Source organism: Syzygium oleosum, unplaced genomic scaffold, assembly GCF_021117445.2.
Source record: "Syzygium oleosum isolate NSW1041296 unplaced genomic scaffold, Sole_v2.1 Sole_v2.42, whole genome shotgun sequence".
Lineage (NCBI taxonomy): Eukaryota > Viridiplantae > Streptophyta > Magnoliopsida > Myrtales > Myrtaceae > Syzygium > Syzygium oleosum.
The window spans coordinates 1,582,544-1,602,230 of record NW_026607526.1 but is presented as its reverse complement, the minus strand read 5'-3'; the positions used below and the strand labels follow the sequence as shown (position 1 = coordinate 1,602,230).

General features: G+C 39.2%; 2 protein-coding genes across 2 annotated transcripts; both read left to right on the top strand.

The window, feature by feature from the left end:
* The first annotated feature begins 1,371 nt into the window (after positions 1-1,371).
* On the top strand, positions 1,372-7,851 carry LOC115661875 (transmembrane emp24 domain-containing protein p24beta2-like). The gene is made up of 5 exons (XM_056306276.1): positions 1,372-1,567; positions 5,587-5,799; positions 6,677-6,863; positions 6,960-7,067; positions 7,618-7,851. The coding sequence occupies exons 1-5, from the start codon at positions 1,376-1,378 to the stop codon at positions 7,749-7,751; spliced, it is 834 nt and encodes a 277-aa protein (XP_056162251.1). The 5' UTR covers positions 1,372-1,375; the 3' UTR covers positions 7,752-7,851.
* A 6,797-nt stretch (positions 7,852-14,648) lies between these two features.
* Positions 14,649-18,466, top strand: LOC115661872 (wall-associated receptor kinase-like 1). Its single transcript, XM_030584071.2, has 3 exons — positions 14,649-15,543; positions 15,864-15,980; positions 17,160-18,466. The coding sequence occupies exons 1-3, from the start codon at positions 14,667-14,669 to the stop codon at positions 18,350-18,352; spliced, it is 2,187 nt and encodes a 728-aa protein (XP_030439931.2). The 5' UTR covers positions 14,649-14,666; the 3' UTR covers positions 18,353-18,466.
* Positions 18,467-19,687: the final 1,221 nt, after the last annotated feature.

The following is a 19,687-nucleotide window of genomic DNA, read 5'->3' as shown; positions in this document are numbered from 1 at the left end:
AAATTCTTCTCCATAACGAATAATGATGCCGAGAATTGTGTCTTTATCCCCCATGTCGACCCTACATTGAAGGAAAAAAACCAAAAAAGTCAATATTTTAACTTTCGGGACCACACCACATGGGAAAAAGAGCACAGCTTCACATGGAGGTCCCCCACATGGTCGACAAGATTGAAAAAGCCACCATCAGACCACATGGGTGACAATGACAGAGGTCCCCACATGGATCACAGTCTATAGCATATACTCAGCCCGACACCAACACAAATCTGCTTTGAAACCGTATTATTATGACTGATGCAGAAACTATAACGAAATTAAAACTAAAAAGAATAAAGAATACACAGATTTACGTGGAAAATTCTTATGGGAAATACCATAGGGAGAGAGGGCAGCTCACAGCTTGGGCGAGGGCAACGAGGGCCCAGCCCTTGCCCTCGTCAGCCCTGGCGTATGGCCGATCGTCAATGGCCGGCGGCCGGCAACCGGCCATAGCCAAGGAAGAAGAAGAAGAATAAAACCAAGAAGAAGAAAAAGAAAAAAAAAAGAAAAGGAAATTTCTTTTCCATTTCTGATTCTATTCCAAAACTGATTCTGGAAACAAAATTTTGCAAATTTGTGCCCGAGATCAAAAAATTTACCAAACAGATTTCTGTTCTAAAACTAATTCTGAAAACAAAATAATATAAATAGTTATTATTTGGTCGGTTGCCAAACGCACCCTAAATATCTCAGTTTTAATGTGCTTAACGGGTCCTAAAAACTCATCTATCTTAGTAAAGCTCCAAGTCTTTCTCATAAAAAAGATTATGACAAAATTATCTCCTCAACAATGAGAAAAGTCACACTTGGCTGCTTAAATTGATGTCCTCTGCTTGTCAACCTTTGATATATCTAGCATCAAGGAAACATCCCAGGTAGATACTGGGATGACTCTCGACTTCTCTAAATTTTTCATCATGTCTCTACTTTTCTAGATTTATCTAAGACTAAGGGTGCGTTTATTTGAGGAAAAGTGTTTTTCACGAATCTGTTTTTTAGACTTTCACCTATTTGATTCGCCGAAAATGATAAGCTAACTGAAAATACTTTCCGGTTAAGAAAAACATTTGTATATAAAATTAGGAAAGTGAATTTCCTAATCTAAGAAGGTGAAAACACTTTGTAGAGTTGCTCATTTTGAATTTGTTAATATTTTTTCTTTCTTTTTTTCTTTATTTTTCTTTTTCCTTCTTCCTCCCTCCGCTGCCTCGGACGAGCGAGGCCCGTCTCCTTGCGTCGATGCCGACGCCGCCTCCAATGAGCGACGCCCTAACCTCCGCCTCCGCCCTAGCCTCCAATGCCGACGCCGCCTCCGACAGGCTAGGATTTTTCCATGGTGGAATCACAAGAGGCACCGAGTATTTTCTCGACAAACAGTTCCGTTTTCTTGAGGGAGCCAACCAGATTCCCACAAACTGAAATCCGAAGTCCAAGTATTATTTTGCTTGCCTTCGCATCGCTTGATAAGCCATCACCTGATCTGAGAGCTGAGGTCTTATCGGCGAGTGTATTCACGATCCATAAGGCATGACATTCTTCGCTTTTGTTGTTTTCCCCCCTTTCTCTTGATCTCTCTTGCTCTTTCTCTGCTTGGGTATCTTTTGACTTCCTGTTTTGGTCCCTGAAATTTGGTGATGAATAGTTAGATTCTTTGTCTATGACCAGCTATTCTGCTTAAAACAAGTGCATTCATAATTATGCTGGTAGCTGGTACTCTATCACTTATTGTGGTTTCTTCATATGATGATTTAGAAGTGGGCACATCTACAATATGCCTGGAGGACCAGTTAAGATTGCTAGGATTTATCAGTGGAAATGATGGTTCTTTATATAGATCAACTCGTGATCCTGCTTTCTTCAAGGATATAAGTCTCAAAGCCAATCTATCAAATAAAAAGGTTCTTTTCTTCTTAGGGACTATAAACCTTTTTTGTTGTGTTAGCCATAATTTCCATTGTTTGCACTTTTGATTCCTGTGCTTCACTAATGTTTCCCTGCCTCATTAGATAAGGGATGGGATTTTATCTATGGGAGCAAGTGATGCATACAACCTACTGAGAAAGCTTTTGGCCTTGTGGCAGCTATGTTCTTTCCAAAAATATTCTGAAAACACTTCCCTGATTGGTAAGCTTTCAAAATAATTGCTCTATAGATTGGAGATTCAATCTGCTATATATTGAAAGAAACTAAGGCGACCTATGCTTGTTTGTAACTCTAAATAAACATGTAGCTGCTCTTGATCAGCCTTTATTTCTCTTTCCAAATCGGGCTGGTAATGTGGAGTCATGAATGTCTGCTTGGGGAGAAAAATTAACCTTGACCTTAGCCTTGAGAGATCAATTAAGGTTATCTTCATGCGGTTGCATTGGTCAGGACATGCTCCATCAGATTCATTTGAGTTCAATTTAACAAGTTGTGAGCTCCAGTTTGAAGTCCACCGTTTCAGGAATGCAGTTGCTTTATCATGACCAAGAAAAATTTAGGGATTAGCACGGCTTCATTTCATAAAGCACTTTAAACTTTTGAAGGGTATGTGAAGAAAGCTTGTGCTTGAAGGGATAGTTAGGTTCTTTTTTCGATTATTTGCACATGCACCCACAACTTAAGTGCGTGTTCTTTATTTGAGCTTTTGCGGTGCTTTATGTTCAACTGAGAAATTGGAAAGATATTTCGAGGGAGTGATAAAATAAAAATCGAAACTTGACTCTAATTTTGTAATCAGGAGGAGGGATTTCTTCTCCCTTGTGTTTTTCTTTTGGTTCTTGGCTTTTCTCGATCACTATTTTAAGGAGGGCACCGTTCGGCTTTGCTTCAATTGGCCCAGAGGATGCTCTATTGGATCTCTCTTTCGAAAGAGAGGAAGGAAGCAATGCGGGTGTGGAGTGGCTGTCAATTTTTTTATGGTGTTGTAGCTTTAGAGCTCTGTTGTCCTGTGCATGGTTGTAGTGGTGGCCACATAAGTTGTCACACCCCAAAACCTACCAGGATAATGGGGGTGAGCAACCACAGCTCAGTAAATAGTGCGTATCTATTCTAAGCAGATCGAGCAACCACTATGCATATATAAAGTAATATCGAAAACTCGTAATTTAAACCCACAATATCATATATATATCATATCAAATATGAGTTATTTTCTTTTTCACAAAACTCGATACAAACCAGAAAACATTCATTTGGTACAACATCACAATTCAATCATCAATGGTCAAATCCATTGATTAATTTCGTCAAATCACACGTCAATGGTCCAATCCATTGATCAATCTCAATAACTCACATATCAATGGTCTGTTCCATTAAGTAATCTCATTATAAAAGAGCTCGTTCGGGGTAGAGGCGCAGCCGCACTGCCATCCCTCAACTCGACCCGATATTATCCTTTTTAAGCCGTAGCCGCACTGTCATCTCTCTCAAGGATTTGCCCTGGCACAGTAGAAAACACATCGATGGTCTATCCATCGACCAAACCAAAGCTTATGTAATCCAACTCCAGCATATTTCAAATGTCAATTCAAAATACGTTATGTACTACTTTAACATGACATTTTCACAATAAAAAAGCTCTTTTTAAATCAATAATATCAAAACAGAAACCAATGGTCCATTCTATTGGCCAATCTTGTCAAAAGCACACGTCAATAGTCTATTCCATTGATGAATCTCATATCATATCATACGTCAATGGTCCATTCCATCGACCAATCTATTGCTCAATATCAAACTATGATCACGCATCTTGCCCCGTGATAAAGCGACCAAGATTCCCCCCTTGGCAAGATCTCTACCTACTATAAGCCGGTGGCTCGGCCCACAAGGATATCCTAGACTAGTATGCGCATACCTACAAGCCCCTCAATGGGATCACAGCGATATTAAGCACCAACACACATCCTCCAATAATCCACAATACCAAATCCATAATAAGTCTCACAATCCACAATCAATATCACTAATTGATTTCAGAAAACAAAACACAATCTTTCTTCGTCAAACTGAACACATTTCACAAACCAAGTATATGGCATTTCACAACTCAACTAAACCACCAAAAATCTCTTTTGTAAAGTATGTCTCAAATTATTTGAAAACTCGTTTTTTAAACCATAATACATTTCACATACCCATTTCATAAACCAAATTCACAAATCAATATATATATACCTCATTTCGCAACACTATTCTCAAAACGTATTTCAAACCATTTACAAATACCAAAATGTAATAGATGCCCAATCCATCCTTTTGTGCAACAAATATGCTCTTTCACAACTCATAATATATCGAATCTCTTTTGCTTTCAAGACATGAGTTTAGAAATTCATAGAAGAGATAACACCACTCACCTGGAAATGCCCCATAACCAAACAATGTGTCTAAACTCGCTGACGATCTCGTAATCCTAACAATTAAACGAGAATCGACATCAATACCAAGTAAAATACTATTTTCACTTATGACTCGACTAAACCAAGCTTAGATGCTAACCAAAACGACTCAGGCGCTCTCACAAATCGCTCCTCCAAAGCGATTATCCAAATCGTCTACAACGCGAAACTTGAACGCGAAACTTGATCGCGCCATAATTTTCTCCATCAGGCTCCGATTCTAACAAACTTATAGTCAAAAGAAAACTCGTTCCGAGTATTACAAAGGCCCCAACTTGGCCAGCCCAAAATTGAGCCGAAAATCGACGAAAATCGGCCTAAAGCCCACTGGTTGCGCACTGTTCACCTTGTGCGGCCAACTTCAAAAATTCATTTTGGGCAAACCGTAGATCCAAATCAAGATCTGTAAAATCCCATAGCTCCACGACACTCTAAACTATCAATTCTATTTATATATATAACACAACGACTCAAAAATCGAACTTCGTGGCTCGAATTTCCCAAAATTCCAAATTTAAACCCTAAATCGGAAAACTTCTCCGATCGGACAAACGAGGGGCGCGAGTGCTTACTGAGTGTTACGATACTAAGTCGGATCGGCTAGGTGAGGTTCGCGTGGCGCAAAAACCTCTTCCCTTCTTCTTCTTCTTCCTTCTCTCTTCCTCTCTTTCTTTCTTTTCTTTTTCCCTTCCTCGGCCGAGCATGCTCTCGGTTAAATAAGCTGAAGCCCCATTGTTCAGCTTTTGACTTTTTTACTTTTTGACCCTTTTTTTTCTAAATATTACATAAGTGATTGAGTAATCTTTTAGTGTGTTGTACTTTTAGAAAATGCTATGTGCAAGGATTTGGCATTGTGCAAGTAGTTCTGCACAATGCCAAGTAATCAATTTTTTTTCAGAATGAAGGATTAGAAGTTGTTAAGTGCATATAGACAGTTATTGAAAATCAGCTTATATCTGTTTTAACTGCTTCAGTTTTTGGAAATATAGCACCTCTTAAAAGCTAGAAGCGAGGGTTAAAAAGTCCTCCCAAACACCTATGAAGACTTCAATTTTATTTTGCCTTTTGGTTTTGCGTGTTGACTGTAAGAAACTGTAAAAAGGATGATCATCTTGTTTTGGTTCCTCGATTAACATGCTGGTCTCTGAATCTGCAGATGAATTCTCATGCACTTGGTTATATATTGACTGTGGTTCCGGGGCTATTTCTATTCCTACATGCAGATGAAGTTAAAATTAGATTTATGATTGATAGGGAAGAATGCTTTGCCCATGATGTTCAGTATGAAAAGGACACTGTTCATGTACCTTTCATGGTGAACAAATCTGATTCAGCTTGGCATTACAGTCAAGATGGTGTTGATCTTGTGGTAAGCTTCAGCTTTTGTTTGATAAGTTACTTATCGTGGTGACCGTTCTTTGATGTGCAAAAAGTGCTCATCCTTAAATGCAATGGTTTATGTCATTGACTTAACTGGGGTTGTGTTCAGCATTCATTGAAAGCTGATGATTCCTTGATGATTTGTTTTTGGGCATGACAGTCATGTCTTGTTCTACTCTTACCTGGTTAACTCCTTGGTTGGAAGTCTCAAACAATTTAAATGGGCAGATCAGTTGTTCGATTTTTTGAACCTCTTATTAGTCTCTGCTGCCTCGTACGAGGCATTGCTGTGACTGTTTTCAGCAAATTTTGACACTATGTTTGTGTATCCCTTCTTGAAAATATTATAAACAAAATGTTGGTTCTTGGATATCAGGACATAGACGGGGCAAAGCCAGTATAGGCATGTTAGAATGCTCATCAATTCTTATTTTGGTTAATTCTGAGGTTATTGATTAGAAGTTACTTGGCTGCATATATTGTGATGCACTTAATCTCGGAAAGTAGGCGAGAGTTCTTAATAGCACATAGCTCGTGGATCAGACGTAATAGCACATGTTTAATGGATCGAACGTAATGTACATGAAATACTGTACTCAGATATACTTTTTTTTTGTGAGGGATGCTGATTATCTTCCTAAAGGAGATTCTTCATTGTAGTTTATTAGCCTTTGGTAGCCTAGATGGGTCAACTAGATCTCGCATATGCACATTTAGTTTTCCTTTTTTATGTTTGTTGGGACATGCTTTGAATTAAAGTCATGTATTGATTATCGAATTCCTTAATTCTGTCAATAGTGTGCTTATCGATCTTTAATCCTTTGATAATGACCTAGCATGTTCTTTGCAACTTTTGAAATTGTCAGGTGAAAGGACCTTCTGGTAATCAGATTCAAGATTCTCATGACAGGATCAGTGAGAAATTTGAGTTTATGGCTCACCGTAAGGGTGTTCATCAGTTTTGCTTTACTAACAAGTCTCCTTATCATGAAACCATCGACTTTGATGTACATGTTGGCCATTTTGCATACTACGATCAGCATGAAAAGAACGGTAGGACTCTGCTTTTTTTCTGTTTTATTGTCTCTTGAAAACTTTATGAATATACCATGTGCAACTCTTTTTTATCTGTTGTGAATGTATCTGCAGAGCATATCAACCCCTTGTTGGAACAGATAGGGAAGTTGGAGGAGGCCCTCTACAACATTCAGTTTGAGCAGCATTGGCTGGAGGCTCAGGCTGAGCGTCAAGCAATTGGTAACATATTTTATGTCAAGTCCTCTTGCTATTCCAACCTTGTTTCATCTCGAACGGAAATAACTTTCCTATTTAATGCTGAGTGGACCACCATAGTTTGATTCGACTTCCGTTTTCTCTTAAATTTCAAAGGTTATCACAACGTCTGCTCTTAAAAGACCTTCGGAAGTAAATGTCTCAATAGACAAGTTAAAAGCTATTTCTAGAGCCTTTGACAAGCTCCTTTTATCCATTTGATTGACATAACTAGTCAGTTATTATGTTTATGATCCTGAAAATAATAAAACATACCTAATTCGGCATCAGCTGAAAAAGCGGACGTTGAAAACAAATAAGCCTAAAAAAAAGAAGATACGTGTTTGGTCGAGTGGGTTTCAAATGGTCATGGGTTTTGTTTCCATGTGTTATCTGCTTGATGTTTTGTAGTGTCTGATCACCACACGAAATGGAATGGGGATGACCTTGCTAATCAAATATTTTGTTCAATGATGGACATCACATAGATATCGCATTCAATGAATACTCATTCTATGATGATCTGTGATCTTAGTGAACGACGCAATGAGCAGAAGGGCAGTCCATAAGGCTTTCTTCGAGTCAGCAGCACTTATCGGGGCAAGTGTTCTCCAAGTTTACCTTCTCTGCCGCTTTTTTGAGAGGAAGCTCGATATCGCTCGAGTTTAACTTTGATACTGTCAGATGACGCCTAATTAATCATAGATTTTAGTTACCAATGCCAGTCTTCGATTCTCTTCTTTTAAATATCCATGGAGACATGTATAGACAGGGAACTGTTTACTTTGTGAAAGGTGATGTGATAGATGCATTTGAGATACACAACAGAATGCGTCAGGCCATGAAGAAATATTGGGGAATTCTATTAGGTTCCATCGTTAAGTTCATGGCAATTAGAACTTCCTAAGTAGAGAGTGAAGCTCGTATCAAATTGAAGCAAAAGAGATGGAAAAGATGGATAGCCATAGCTTCACAGTTTAGGAGTTGCATTTACCGGGCTTTGAACCTTGGTCTCAATCTTGAGGTCTTTCACTGGCGACGCATAACAGAAGCAGGTTCAGCACCATTAGCAGGGGTGATATTGGAGCCATGTCATTCATACCGGTCGCAGGGTAAAGGACGAGGTCGCAGGATAAAGCGTTTAGGTATGTAAACAGTCTATAATTCTCTCCACATGATGTAGCAGTGCCTATGAGTATAAGTTTGTCAGAGGTTCAATCATGACATAGCGAGAACTTGTGATTTTGTGGACAATAGGCGAGCATGAGACCACTGACCCAGCCAACCTGACCGGTGGCCCACTACATTGTGGCCTAAGGAAAGTCATCTTCAGTGGAATTAATAGCTAAGGAACGATTGTCCTCTCTATTCTATCACTAATGGAGACCAAGTCAATGGCCTGTCTCAATATAAGTTCTATGTTGACAACAGTCTTGATGATCACGCGGGCCACTAACAACAAGCCATCCATTGTTAACGCACAAATCGATTTTCCATATTGATGGGACAAGTTAACCTGTTTTCCACGGATTTTTGGCAAAATTCTTGCTTAGATCCGGTCTAAGTGGACCTGATCCATCATAGTCACTAACCACATTGGCCCCATCTGTGAGTCACACTTGATCACCTGCAAATGCATGTTAGGTCCATAACTGAGATCCACACAATAGTTTCTCCAGGTTTTGATTTATGTGTATGGATTAGGGCATCAAATATATTACCAAGGAACCATGTATGAATAATTTTATAATTAAGTCACCATCCAACTTTTGATTTGTTTTGGTCAATGAAGCTAGTTGGAGGGTGCATCTCATAAATGCGAGATTTGTTTATTTAAAATAGACTTCCTCGTTATTAAAAAGAAGGGAATTACTTGAATGTCGAGGAGTTATTGATGACACCTCTACTCTTTTGAATGATCGTCCCTCGTACATAATTTGGGTGCCAATGAATTTTTTTGTTTGTTTGAGACTTTAGAATATGATGGACATGTAAACATAGGGACGAACCTAAGGGGGCAGGTAGTGGCCGTCGCTGCCTTAGCCTCCTGATACTCGATCTGATTTTTATTGACAAGAATGCAAAAGAAATATATTTGGATCTACATCATGATTAAATCCGATATCTTCTTCCAGTGAAACTATATTTATGTGTAGCTCTTCTCCTTAATGTTTCAAAAGCATAATGAATTTACAAAGTGAACGGCCAAGCGCTTGATGACTCGTCTTTCTGTATGCTAACATTGCTTTTGTACGGACTGCTACTCAAATTTCATTTTCATTCATGGCATGAGCATTGATATCTCTGAAGTTGGAGATTACAAATTTCGAAGGCACTGAAAAATAAAGATTCTAAGAGGGCAAAATAAAAGAAACATAGTAAAAGGACTCGAAATTGAGAAAAAGGATTGCAATTATCTTAATTCGCTCGAAGAAAGCTGGATTCTATGAGAAAAACTTGTTATAATTTCAGTCGCACAAAAATGATTACTTCAAACTATGGGCAGTTGCATGATCAAAATTTCCATCGGAGGGGTCCCAGGAAGAGAGATGAAACATGGAACAGTGTTATCATCTTGATGCAAATGTACTCCAGTGAATTTCCAACCCATTTCCATCAATTTTGAATTGTCAAATCCTAGAAGGATAGGAGATCTCGCTGTCCAAGCAATTATGATTGTCTTTGTCTCAACGGAAGACTTTCTTGTTTTTAGGGTCGCACTTGGCTGCTTAAACTAAAGAGGCCTCAACTGATCAAAGCTTAAATGTTTCTATTGTCTTGGACGTGACAGGACGGAAGAAAATCACACCCATATCATTAACTTTCCTCGCTTCTTTTACCTGCGGTACCCGTATCCTTGATTTACAAAATTAAGTTGCTAAGAAACTTGGTAGACTATTATCGAGTGCTTCAATGTCATGTGGTTGTAAGCTATTAATATAAACAGTACTTTTCATGTCTTATAACTTTTGAGTGCGAATTTAAAAGATGTTGTAAGTTGTTACAGCCGAGAAGGTGCTACAAGTATAAGATGTTTCTCAAGCACCTTATAAAAGTAGCGACGCATATTTTCGCAGCTGAAGCAGCTACAGAAAAGCTATACCTAATAACCACTTAATACTGATATGTCATTTTTCTTTTTTCAGTGATCACATGCTCGCGAAGGTTTGGAAAGCAATCTACAACTTAACAAAATGTTCCGGTACCCCAAAGAATGAATTTTTCTGTATTTCTACCGCACCCACAAGCTAAGCTGCCTAGCCGATTTCACACAATTTCAAGGGCAACTATTAAGTTTTGGATCTGCACAATCGTTCCATATATTCTGCACAACAAGATCATGAACAGGGATTAGCAAAACAAAGACAAGAATTTCACCCCGAATGGTATGTAATGTCTCATATTCCCTTTTTAAATCTTTTTCTTCTTCGTAATTCAATACTGGCTTTGACCAGAAATGGTAATCTTGCCAATGTTTGATTAATTTACCCTTAAGGAACGCAAGTCATGTTTGTTTATCGATACAAAGTTCTTAAGCATCTTAGATTAGTCTTATGTTTTAGATATTGAATTATAAATCAAGCACAAAATCGCGAAGTTAGACTACGGATTTTCTCGTAGTTCAAATTTTCCTGGTTCCCCTTAGATACTTTGCTTAAGTTGTATATTTCTGGTATTTTCGTCTCGAACTTTACTGTTATGATGCACATGTGAGTTGTGTTAAATAAATCCCATATCGAATAATTTGTGTGGTGTAGAGTAGTTAATATATATTAGTTGGCCCATAACTCATTGGCTTAAGCTTTTGAGTGAAGGTGAGTCCAACTGAATATGTTAACAGGCTTGGACTCAGGCTCCCTCTTGGTGATCTCCCCAAGCGATGTGATTTGTTCAGATGTGTGGTGGATGAAGTTGGGCATAATTTCCCGGCGGTGGGCATTGTGATGTAACAATGCAGGTCCGGTGGCAAGATTTCATATCTTGATGTAGAAGGATACCTGAATTAAGGGGGAGATCGTTAGAATGCACGTGTAAGTTGTGTTAAATAAATCCCACATTGAAGAATTGGTGTGGTGTAGAGCAATTAATATATATCTTAGTTGGCCCATAATTTATTAACTTAGATTTTTGAGTGAAGGTGGGTCTGATCGAATATGTTAACAGGCTTGGACTCAGGCTCCCTCTTGGTGATCTCCCCAAGCGATGTGATTTGTTCCGATGTGTGGTGGATGAAGTTGGGCATAATTTTCGGGCGGTGGGCATTGTGATGTAACAATGCAAGCCCGGTGGCAAGATTTCATATCTTGATGCAGAAGGATACCTGAATTAAGGGGGAGATCGTTAGGATGCACATGTAAGTTGTGTTAAATAAATCCCACATTGAAGAATTGATGTGGTGTAGAGCAGTTAATATATCTTAATTGGCCCATAATTCATTGACTTAGGTTTTTGAGTGAAGGTGGGTCCGACCGAATATATTAACAGACTCGAACTCAAGCTCCCTCTTGGTGATATATAGACTCTATGTTTATCTAATAATCACCTCCAAAAGTACAAGTGAGAAAGAGGGATCATGAAATGCTTTTTTTTTTGTCCTATAACTTTTTAAACTCTTAAGGATTTTTTTTTCTCTGTAATATGTTTTTTTTGTCAAAAGATATTTCCATTCATTACCAAAATGATACATGAAACGATCCATAGGAAATCTTAAAAGTCACCATAACAAGACAAGCCCATAGAACTCCAAAACAAACCAAAAATCAGAAATCAAGACACATCATCAGAGCATGGTTGGCAAAGATAATCATACGCTCGTCCTTCAAAAACATATTTGCGACTGTATCTAAGCGAAAAGATTGGCAGCCGATCACCAAATCACACATCTTCATTAGTGATGAGCACATGTCGGGATCTTCATATGTAGATACGATTTTACCTTTTGGCGGTGTGCGCCAAGATTCGGCATCCCCAACACCATCATTGTACAAAGAAAATATAAACATGTTGAACAAGCTCAGATCTGACACATGTAAAAGCAAGCCCTTTAGCAAGTACGAGAAGCCAAAGCTTTGAACAAAAACACATTGAACGAGCACAAATTTGACACCGAAAGTGCTGTGAACACTATTAAAACTGAAGGCGGAGTACTTAATTATTAAAACTTCAAAATCTAGAATTAGATTGGAGAGAAAAGCTTTTAGATCTAAGATCGGAAGAACAAAACTCCCATATCTAAAACTAGATCAGGAGAGTAAGGAAAGAAACAACAAGAAATAAGAGGAAAAGCAACGAGGGAGGAGAGGGAGAGATCTAGGTCAAATCCCTACCCTCTAGAAGTTGAAGAGACGAAGAAAAGCTTAAACACAAGAGAGGGAAAGAGGGAGGGAGAGAGACGGACGTGAGTTATTCTCTCTCCCTCTCTCTTTGCTTTTGGCTTTTTTGTCTGCACGGAGGAGAGAGGCTGGAACCAAATAAGGGAAAGTTTTGTAAATGGTCACACAGCTCGTAGCCCACATCCATCCGCCTTCGATTCCCAAAACACTGAACTAGAAACGACAAAGAAAAGGAATTGAAATCTCATATGGAAATACGAATCGTCGATAAAAAGCCCGGGCATGCCATTGATTTGCTGTACGTTGTACTAGGGCCAAATGGCATGCTGGTCCATCCCTAATTTTTGTTAAATCAAAATGTACTTATCCTTCTTTGAGATACTACTCCATTTCCAATTCGCAAACTCTTCAACTATTAGACGTTGAAAGAATTTGTGTCTAACTCAAAAGTTCAGAATAGTGATGATAAGAACATAGAGGATTGATTAGCAAAGCGATCGATGTTTATTCATCCACTATTAAATATTAGATATGAGTTACAGCTACACAGTACCACGTAAGATTCTCGAGACGGGCTTATCAACATAGCCCCACCGGCATGTCGACAGTCTATAATTCTCTCCACATAATGTGGCGGTGCCCATGAGCACAAGTTTGTCAGAGTTTTGATCCTGACAGAGCGAGAACTTGTTATCTTGTGGACAATAGGCAAGCATGAGACTATTGACCCAGCCAATCTTACTGGTGGGCCACCAACAAGAAGCTTGTGGGCTAAGGAAAGTCATCTTCAACAAAATTAATAGCTACGGAACAGTCATCTCTTTTTTTTATCACTTATGGAGACCAAGTCTATGGCTTGTTCTAACATAAGTTCTCTGGTGATAACAGTCTTGAAGACCACAGGGGCCACTATCAACAAGTCATCCATTGATTTCCATCATGCCGGTCTTTCCAAGTTTGTTTACGTACAAATCTGTTTCCATATAGGTGGAGATAAGTTAACCTGTTTTCATAGGTTTTGGGCAAATTCTTGCTTAGACTCAAGTCTACATGGACCCGACCCGATCCATTATATTCGCTAACCATGCGGGCCCCTTTTGGGAGTCACACTTGATCAACAGTTATGATTGCATATTGGGTCCATAAATTGGGATCCGCGCAATAGTTTTTCAAGTTTTGGTTTATGTGTATGGGTTGGATAACACACGTTTGATTCATATATTACCAAGTACTAGGTATAAAAACTTTCATAATTAAGTCACCTTCCTACTTTTGCTTTGCCTTTGTCAATGAAGCTAATTGGAGCATCTCATAAACGCGAGGTTTATTTATTTAATATAGACTTCCTTGTTTGCGACTAATTGGACATGTACACATAGGGACAAACCTGAGGTGGCGAGCAATGGCCATAGCTAGCTAATGGCCATTGCTACCCTGGCCTCCTGATAATCGGTCTAATTTTTATTGACAAGTGTGCAAAAGAAATATGTTTTGATGTAGGTCGTGATGAAATCCAATATATTCTTTTAAGTGAAACTGCATTTATGTCTGGCTCTTCTCCCTAATGTTTTCGAAAGCAAAATATATTCACAGAGTGAACAGTCTAAGTGCTTGATGACTCGTCTTTCTATATGCGAACATTGTTTTATATACCTACTGCTCTCCAAATATCACTTTTCGTTCATGGCATTAGAATTGATATGGCTGAAGTTGCAAGTTACAAATTTCGAAGACACTGAAAAGTGGAGATTTTGAGAGGGCAAAATCAAGGAAACATAATAAAAGGACTAGAAATTGAGAAAATGTGTCATGATTATGTTAATTCACTCAGGAAAAAACAGGAGTCAACGAGAAAAACTTTTTACAATTCTAATCGCACAAAATGTTCACTTCAAATAATGGGCAGGTGCATGATCAAAGTTTCCATGAGAGGGGTCGCGGGAAGAGAGATGAAACCATCAACCAAAGTCATCACCTTGATGCAGATGTACTCCGGTGAAGTTGCAACCCATTTCCATCAATTTTGGATAGGCAAAATCTCAGAATCGAAGGAGATCTCGCTGTCCAAGCAATTATGTTTGTTTTTTGTCTCAACGGAAGACTTTCTCGCTATTAGGGTCGCACTTGGCTACTTAAATGAAAGAGGCCCCTACTTATCAAGCTTGATGTTTCAACGCTCTAGCAGGACTGAAGAAAATCACACCCATGTCTCTAACTTTCTTCCCTTCTTATGGAACAAACCGTGAAAATCATGTCAAACTCGGTGTTTCAAATTCTTTTGCTTCTGGTTTCCCTCATGGTACAAGCATCAGGAGCCACACCGGGACTTGCAAGGCCTAACTGTGCTGAAACGTGCGGGAACGTCACCGTTCCCTTCCCCTTCGGAATAGGAATAGGGTGTTTCTTGGATGACTGGTATGAGATTGTCTGCCAGCAAAACAACACGGTCCCTATACTAAATAAGATTGGATTGAGAGTTCTCAATATTTCACTCCCCAATTTTCGTCCAGACGGGGATGGCATGATAAAGGTCAGTCTTCCAGTAATTTACTCTACGGCAAGCTGCCAGGGCAATGGACTTGTTGAGCCGGTGAGCTTAGAAGGAAGTAATTTTGTCTTCTCCCAGAGATGGAACGTCTTTACATCGGTCGGTTGTGACATCAGGGCAACGGTGATTAGTACAAAAGCAGATGGTATGGCCTTTACATCGACCGGTTGCAGGTCGAAATGTGCTGGAACCAACACCAACATTAGCTGGTATAGTGCTTGCTCCGGGAGAGACGGATGCTGCCAGACTAATCTCCCCTTTTATCTTCAGGCCTTTAGTGTGGATGTCAAAGAAGACGGTGGACAACAGGGGTGCAAGTACGCTTTCCTGGCAGATAGCTCATGGTTCTCGAATGTTACAGGTTTATATGATTTGAGATTGAATGATACGGTTCCAGTGGTGTTACAATGGGGGATCCAAAACGTTACCAACGATATACTTACCAACTATTCACTTGCGCTTCACGAAAGCTCGACGAATTCTGATGTTATCACGTGTGACACGAGGGGCTTGCCATATGTGGAGTGCTGGTGCCGAAGTGGGTATGGTGGTAACGCTTATATTATTGGAGGATGCCAAGGTAAATACTTCATTCTATCACATTCCGTTTTTAAGGGCACCATACAGCGAAGTGGTTTGTTCATTCCTGGATTTTTGGCATTCTCACCGTTTAATGATCCCATCCATGCTTTTCTGCCTTCCTTTTTTTTTTTTTCTGCCCAAGGTTATACAAAGTGAATGCACTTTCAAACAAAATTGAATCGGACAGTCCTATCTTTACAAGCATAATATTTAGCCATTCAATTAACAATTTATGAGGAAATGCGACTGGCTGCTCTCGCTAATTTCACTCAAGGTGATGGTAATTCACTGCTAATATATTTTACCATTTGTCATCAGATATTAACGAATGTGAAGATTCAAATATATGCCCCGGGACAGGCTCGACTTGTGTGAACAAACGGGGCGGCTTTGACTGTGTTGATGGTAGAAAGACAACTAAATTCATTCTCATTGGTGAGTAGATCTGTTAACCTGGAACTTTAGACAGCTTCATGCTCTTAGCATTGTTAGAAAAAAGCACAGCATAGCATAAATTATGTTCAGAAAAGGAATAGAAATAAGTTTTACCTTACCCATGGTATTAACTTGATTGTCCATTCGCTTGGTGAATGATATAAGATAAGTTTCAATCAATAGTATCTATGAAAACAACCTCAAAATTTTCTTTGCACACTAATACTTATATTTGATAAATAAGAAAGCACTTGAACTTATCAAGGTTCCTACGTACTTATTCTCGTCATATTTGAATTTGGATTACTACAATCATAATCAAGATGAATGCGGGTAGAAACTTTTTCGGGAGAAGAACACTAGAAGTGTCAAAAGTTGTGCATAGAGCTCACTTTAGTGCCAAAAGTTTTTTTCGGATCACTTAAGTGCCACTTTAAACAAAATGATCACTTAAGAATACCGATCTGGGTTGTGGGAAATCCGATGGCCATATTTTATTAATTTCTTAGTCCTACGTGGCTCGCCGGCGTGCCCAGTCAGCATATAACTCCTAAACGACGTCGTCTAAAAGTTGTAAATAGTGATCATTTAAGTGCCAAACTTTGTTTAAAGTGATCACTTCAGTGCCAGTCGTTGTTAAAAAACGATCACTTCAGTACCAGTCAGATTATGCGACATCATTTTGAATGTTACCGTGGATTGGATTTTTTTATAAATATGCCAAATCATATTAAAAAATTTAATTGTAAATACTACGTAATCAATTTGGTCGGAATTAGCGCTTAAGTGATCGTTTTTTCTCCGATTTGACACTTAAGTAATTCGAAAAAACTTTTAGCACTAAAGTGAGCACCGTACACAACTTTTGACACTTTTAGTGTTCTTCTCCCAACTTTTTCACTTTCATCTATGGTTTGCTGAAATCCTTGCAAGAAAGATCAATTGTACAGTGCACATGCATGTATAGAAATTTGATCGGACCGAATTTGAAATGGGGACAAGTTAATTTTTCGTGGTTGTTAACATAAATCCACAGGAAAGGAAACTCCGGTTCATCACTCATATATGTATCCATTTGAATCAGATTCTCTGAAATTCTTGATGATAAGTGCCGTTATAGACTCTTGACAAGCAGGGTACATTTTTCTCACTTTTGCCCCGCAAACTTTTGCAATGCAGGGGTTGGGGCAGGCCTTGGGGCACTACTTTTGTGTCTTTTCTTATGGTGGTTGTACAAATACATCAAGAAGAGAAAAGAAATCAAGCTCAAAGAGAAGTACTTCAAACGCAATGGCGGTCTTTTGTTGGAAAGTGAGCTATCTTCACCAGAAGGCAATGTCGAGAAAAGCAAATTGTTCAACTCCAAGGATTTAGAGAAGGCCACTGACAATTTCAATGATGATAGGATACTCGGGCAAGGTGGGCAGGGTACCGTTTACAAGGGAATGTTAACAGATGGAAAAATAGTTGCGATTAAGAAATCGAAAGTGATAGATGAGGGTAAAGTCGAACAGTTCATAAATGAAGTCTTCATTCTCTCACAAATCAACCACAGGAATGTGGTTAAGTTATTAGGGTGTTGCTTGGAGACGGAAGTGCCGCTATTAGTATATGAGTTCATACCAAATGGGACTCTATACCAATACCTGCATGACCCAAATGAAGAGTTTCGTGTATCGTGGGACACACGTCTACGAATTGCAACTGAAATCGCAGGAGCCTTATTCTACTTGCATTCAGCAGCCTCCATTCCCATTTATCATCGAGACATCAAGTCCACCAATATCCTCTTGGATGAGAAATATCAGGCAAAAGTGGCAGATTTCGGTACATCCAAGTCTGTTTCCCTCGATCAAACTCATGTGACCACATTGGTGAAAGGGACTTTCGGCTACCTAGATCCCGAGTATTTCCAATCGAGTCAATTCACAGACAAAAGCGATGTGTATAGCTTTGGAGTTGTCCTTGTTGAACTCTTAACGGGCCAAAAGCCAATCTCGTCGCTGAGGGAACAAGAAGGAAGAAGCCTCGCAACCTATTTCATAATTTCGATGGAGCAAAATCGCTTGTTCGACATTATGGATGCTCAAGTTTTGAAAGAAGGTAAGAAGGAAGATATCGCATCAGCTGCTATCCTTGCGAAAAGGTGCTTATACTTGAATGGGAGGAACCGACCTACAATGAAAGAAGTGGCAATGGGGTTGGAAGGGATAAGGAAGCTCCCAAATCCTTTAGATATTCAGCAAAATCAAGAGAACCGTGAGGCAACTGAATCTTACAATGTTGCTTTTCCATCTAGCAAGTCAAACATTGATATGGATGTCATTACACTGTCGGATGTGCAGCCACTCTTACCTACCGAGACGTGGTGAATATTTGTTTTGCCTCTTACACCAATGAGTCATATTGCTGTGTTTGTCATGGAAATCATTGTTCAGACCAAAGGAAAGAAGGGAGGAAAACTTGTTCGTTTACTAATAGGAGGACTTGGTTTGTTATTTATTGTTTATGAACTTATTCTCGATGTATGGGAATAAACTGTATGTCATACTTATCCCAAATTTATTAAGGTGCTGTAATTAGCTAGGCATTATCGTACGGTGTATGTGCCAATTGGGAAATATTTTGCAAATTGCAATCATCTAGCTCGAGCATGATGCAACAATTTTACTTCATTTTGAGATCCATAAATACTTGTTGTCAATTTTATCATTGCAGAAATTACATCAGTCACACGAGTACTCATACGAACAAGCATCTTTGTTGCACCAGCCTTCACCATTCAGTCGGCTTGTTACACGCAGATGCTCAAAAGATGACCAATTTGGTGTGGAAATCTTCTAAGATGACCAATCAAACTGGCCATGTTAAATCTTGGCCAGCACAAAGAAGGCTCTTGGAAAAAAAGGGGAGAGAGACAGACGACTTCCATATCTAATGAATCGTATGAATTGTCGTGCTCTTTGAGAAGTCAATGACGACTTTGACTTGTGGTCGTCTTTATTTTGGACACATGTCCCACTATTGAACTTTTTTTTTATTGATCAATTGAAAAGTTTATGATTGAATTGGTGACCGTACGATAGGTTTATGACTTTTTGAACCAAAAAATACATCTTTTACCTTTACATCCTCCATCAAGCCATCAAGATATGGGTTACTGGCATAGCCGCAGTCCCGGTTACACCAACCTAGTGCAAGTTGTCAATGCAGAAGTCGTACTGGGTGACCCGGCCCTGGAGGCTGCAATTTGGCCTGCTTGGGGAGCGGAACAGTGTTGATTCCCCATTGCAGGGTCACCAGGGGATTCGTTCCTAGACCTCAACAGCTTCTTCCCCGACGCAAGCTCGGTCTTCCCTAGCCATTTCTGACGGGGAAGGTGAACCTGCATCCACACTTTACCCCTGATGGTATTCTAAGAATGTTGCCATCTAGTGATGCTCCGGCTTGCTCAATATCATTTAAATCCTCACTACGCGATGTATCGAACTTACCATCCGAGCAACATAATTCAAAATCAAAGAACTCCACTAATTAAAGAGTTATCTCTTCCCATCCTTGCGAACCCTTCTTGTCAATTCTCAATTTGTTCCAAACGGTAGGCACTGTTTCATATTCCTTTTTCTACCTTAGTTATCTATCTTATTGGACGTAAAAGAAAAGTATCGGAGATGTTGGACGCTCTTTTTTCATATTTCAATTGTTTA